Raw genomic sequence first — 4,020 nt, 5'->3', positions numbered from 1 at the left:
TGCATAGCAATGGCTGCTATGACGGCGCGTCGTTAGCTATAGCGGCTTTAGGCCATGTCTAATTCAGTAATATAAATCAATGATTACATACATGGACACTGATACCTTTTAGGAAGAAATTATAAAGATCATTATAAAGCTGTGTTTTCAATGAAATCATGAACATCCACTGTTTTTAAGATACGAATCACTAATCTGGTGGATCTGCAGGGAGGGGTGTTGGGCGGGAGCTCGGCTGCTGACTGAGCTCCTGGGAGGAGCTTTGTATGAATAGGCGGAGCTTTGTACCGGCAAGCATTTAAGCAGCTTCACAGGAGGTTCAAGGATTCTTCAGACATGCATGAATGAGTCAAATCAACTCTCTGCGTATGTGTTTGATGAGAGAACGACATTAAAACATGATGTAAAGTTACATGATACCCCTCCCCCTTTAACAAATAATATAGAGCCTGAAAAGAATAATCAGCCAATCAGGTCAGCTGTTTGTTTAATATCTCATGCACCAGTGGACAAAGTTTACTCCCTCCACCTTCTGAAACCTAATCAGATTTAATCTGGTGTTTAAGGAAAAACTCTTTATTTTTTAAAGAGATTACACTCAGATTCTGTTTCTCAGCCTCGGCTCTGCTGTGTTACAGTTTTAGTCGGCTCCATGGCAACTGAACTCAGAATATTATAAAAACCATTAAATATTTATTGTTTAGGAGGRCAATCAGGGCTGCACATACAGAAACAGGCTGATACCACAGCACAGTTACAGCTGTGTGTGTGAAGGGTTAAAAAAAACAATAATAGGGTCTTTATGTGGGATTTTTGCTCATTAAAGCACAAAAAGGGTTTTCTGTAACGTCAGATGTTTATGGTGTTTTAAAAACTCACACATGTAATTTAAATTCCTGCATCAGATCCTTTTTCAAACAAAAATATTAAAAAAGTTAATTTTTTTATTGTTTGACGCTTCACAACACTGAGATCAGTTTTTAAACATCGAACTCGTTCCACAATCTTTGTTATTTCAACAATTCATATATCAAAATGTTCAGCTCATTCATGTGAGGGCTGCTAGGACTTTTGGTATTTCAGCTTTTTATGCGTTTTTAGCTGTTTCACCTTTTTTTAGCCACTTCTTTGCCATTAAAAACGAACAGAGCTGTTTTCAACATCCTTAAAATCATTAAAATTGTTTCTAAATCTTTACAGAACCTGACACATTTTGTTCTGGTTCTGCTCTTTTTCACATTCTTGTGCTAATTTTAGCTACCTTTTTTTTTTTTTACTAATTTTAGCTTTTTCAGCTAAAATTTTGCTTCTTTTCGCTATTCTTCTGCCTTTTCTTATTTTTAGTGTTTTTTCTGCTAGTTTGTGCTCTTTAGCTTCTTACAGATGCTTTCTGCTATATTCAGCTATTTGCTGAAATTTTAGCTAATGTTTAGCTGCTGTTAGCTAAAGTTAGATTTCTAAGCTAAATACACATTTTTTGTAGCTATTACAACTTTTTTCAGCTGAGTTCAGCAAACATGTGCTCCTTGTGCTAATCTTAAAAAATCCAGCTACTTTTTAGCTGTTTTACTGAAAATTTCGGCTGTTTTAGCTGTTGTATTACAAATGATCACTTTTTTGTAATTATATGCATTTTTACTGCTAGTGTCAACATTTTTTTACACTTTCTCTATCTGGGTGCTAACTTTAGCCTATTTTATGCTACTTTAGCTGTCGATTTTCAGTCGACTTTTGTGCTTTTTTCTGCTACTTTGTGCTATTTATGCTTCTTAGATGTTTTCAGCTATATTCAGATATTTTAGCTCTTGGCTTTTAGCTGTTTTCAACTAGTTATGTGCTCCTTTTTACTGTTTTTCTGCAAAGTCAGGCTTTTTTTTGCTTCTTTCAGCTTTTCAAAGTGAGCTCACATTAGCACTTTAAATATTTTCAGCTCAGTTTCAGCAGCTTTCAGCTGAARGTTTCAGCAGGAAGCATTCACACCAGCATTTTCTGCAAAAATGCAATTTCTCTAAAGTGATTGTTAACCCTTTAAAACACAGAAGCATAAATGTGCTCAGAGGGATGAAAGTTCACCTCAGTCAGATCAGTTAAARCTTGTATTCAGAGAAATATTGTTATCATTGTATAAGTTTGGGTTCACCATCTTCATGTGATTAACTTKGTTGCCACTGGCTCATGGGATATTTTGCTAACAGTACAAATGAAGAAATCCTGGCAGGAGTCGTTACCTCTGCTTCACCTCTGTGGCAGATCGATGATAAACAGAACCAGAACCAGCTGCAGCTGTAGTTACTGATGTGGGTATTTATACTCAGGTTTTAAAATTCCACCTTGTTTAGTCGTTTCTTTGTGTTTCCTCTTAGAGGGGATTTATTTATTAGCAGGACTCCAACAGACGGCGTTTTGTCCCAGCTGAACCGGGCACACACCAGAACCTGCTGTGTTTCTGTCTGCAGATACTACTCTGTGCTGTATCCATTAGAGAGGAAAATCTCTGACGCACGATCTCGAGATCTGGTCGTCTACATCTGGGTCCACGCCATCGTGGCTAGCCTCCCCGTGTTCGCCGTGACCAACGTGACGGACGTGTACGTCAGCTCTTCCTGCTCCGACGACCACGCCCGCTCCCTGGGCCACGTGGTCTACGTCCTGATCTACACCCTCACCACGGTGGTCTCGCCCCTGGCCCTGGTCTTCCTGCTCCTGCTGCTGATCCGCAGGGCGCTCAGCGCCAGCCAGAAGAAGAAGGTGATCATCGCGGCGCTGCGCACGCCTCAGAACAGCATCTCCATCCCGTACGTGTCGCAGAGGGAAGCCGAGCTCCACGCCGCCCTGCTGGCCGCGGTGCTGGCCTTCTCGGCCTGCAGCGCCCCCTACGGGGCCCTGGTGGTTTACCGCACCGTTCTGGCGGACCCCGAAGCGCTGCCCGCCTCGTTGTACTTCACGGCCCTCTGGCTCCCGAAGGTGTCCCTCCTCACCAACCCCGTCTTGTTCCTGGCTGTGAACCGCTCGGCACGGCACCGCTGCCTGGACCTGCTGTCCAGGATCCACAGGCGCTACAGTCGGCGCAACACCGTCAGCGTGGGGGGGCTGGCATCCTTGGGGGGCGACGGGGTCATCGGGGAGCCTGTGGGACTGGAGACGGCGGGTCGCTCCGGGAGCCAGCTTCTGGAGATGTTTAACATCGGCCAGCAGCAGATCTTTAGACCTGAGGAGGAAGAGGAGGAGGATGCTGAGAATCAGGTCCGCTCTCGGGGCTCCGGGGACTGCTCAGGCCACAAAGAGRACCAGAAGTCCGGGTCAAGACTCGGCAGCTTCAGAGGCGAGGTCAAAACCACAAAGGACCCCGGAGGAGGACTTGTCGTTACAAAGGAGGTGCCTCCGTCACTTCCTCGGGCCTCCCCCGTTCATGCGTGTGCGTACGCCTCCTCGTCGCAGGTGGCGCCCGCCACACCCGCTACGCCGACAGAGGCCGAGGACTCCACACAGTTCGGGTTCGGACCCTTCGAGCTGCCGCCTCAGTGGTTACCTGAGACCAGGAACAGCAAGAAGAGGCTCCTGCCTCCACTGGGGAACACGCCGGAGGAACTGATCCAAACCAAACTGCCCAGGCAGAGGCCCGAACGCCGCATCAGCAGGAACAACAAGGTCAGCACCATTCCCATCGTGGATCCATGAACGGGTCTGCTGGTGTTCCACAGGGAACAYGCCAGCAGATCCCATGTTTTTTATCATTTCTTCAAACTTTTTTAAGATTTGAAGTTGTAGCTTTTCTAGAAATGCTGGTTTTTCACCTTAAGAAGTAAAACCTGATCAGCCAGGGTTCTGCTGGCTGAAAATCTTTGATATCAAATATTTATCATGTTTTATGGGATAATTTTTGTGCCAGCAGGAATTGAATCTGAATGTGCATAATTTAAACTGAATTCATTGGTTTGAAAACAAATTTCACTAAATTGAAACTGAATTTAAAGTTTTGTATCTGAATTAATTTTCTTTGAAACTGTATTTTGGTTTATT

The 4,020-nt window shown here is 44.3% G+C and overlaps 1 protein-coding gene across 1 annotated transcript; it reads left to right on the top strand.

The window, feature by feature from the left end:
* Nucleotides 1–2,456: 2,456 nt before the first annotated feature.
* LOC106536428 (probable G-protein coupled receptor 176) lies at nt 2,457–3,954 on the top strand (the record flags this gene model as incomplete). Its single annotated transcript, XM_014033711.1, is given in 1 exon segment — nt 2,457–3,954. A coding segment is annotated over 1 exon segment (1,222 nt), but the record flags the coding sequence as incomplete, so codon positions are not given.
* Between the last annotated feature and the right edge of the window lie 66 nt (nt 3,955–4,020).

Source organism: Austrofundulus limnaeus, unplaced genomic scaffold (assembly GCF_001266775.1).
Source record: "Austrofundulus limnaeus strain Quisiro unplaced genomic scaffold, Austrofundulus_limnaeus-1.0 Scaffold1812, whole genome shotgun sequence".
NCBI classification, from domain to species: Eukaryota; Metazoa; Chordata; class Actinopteri; order Cyprinodontiformes; family Rivulidae; genus Austrofundulus; species Austrofundulus limnaeus.
Note: the sequence above shows the minus strand (reverse complement) of the source record. Positions and strands in the feature narration are given on the sequence as shown.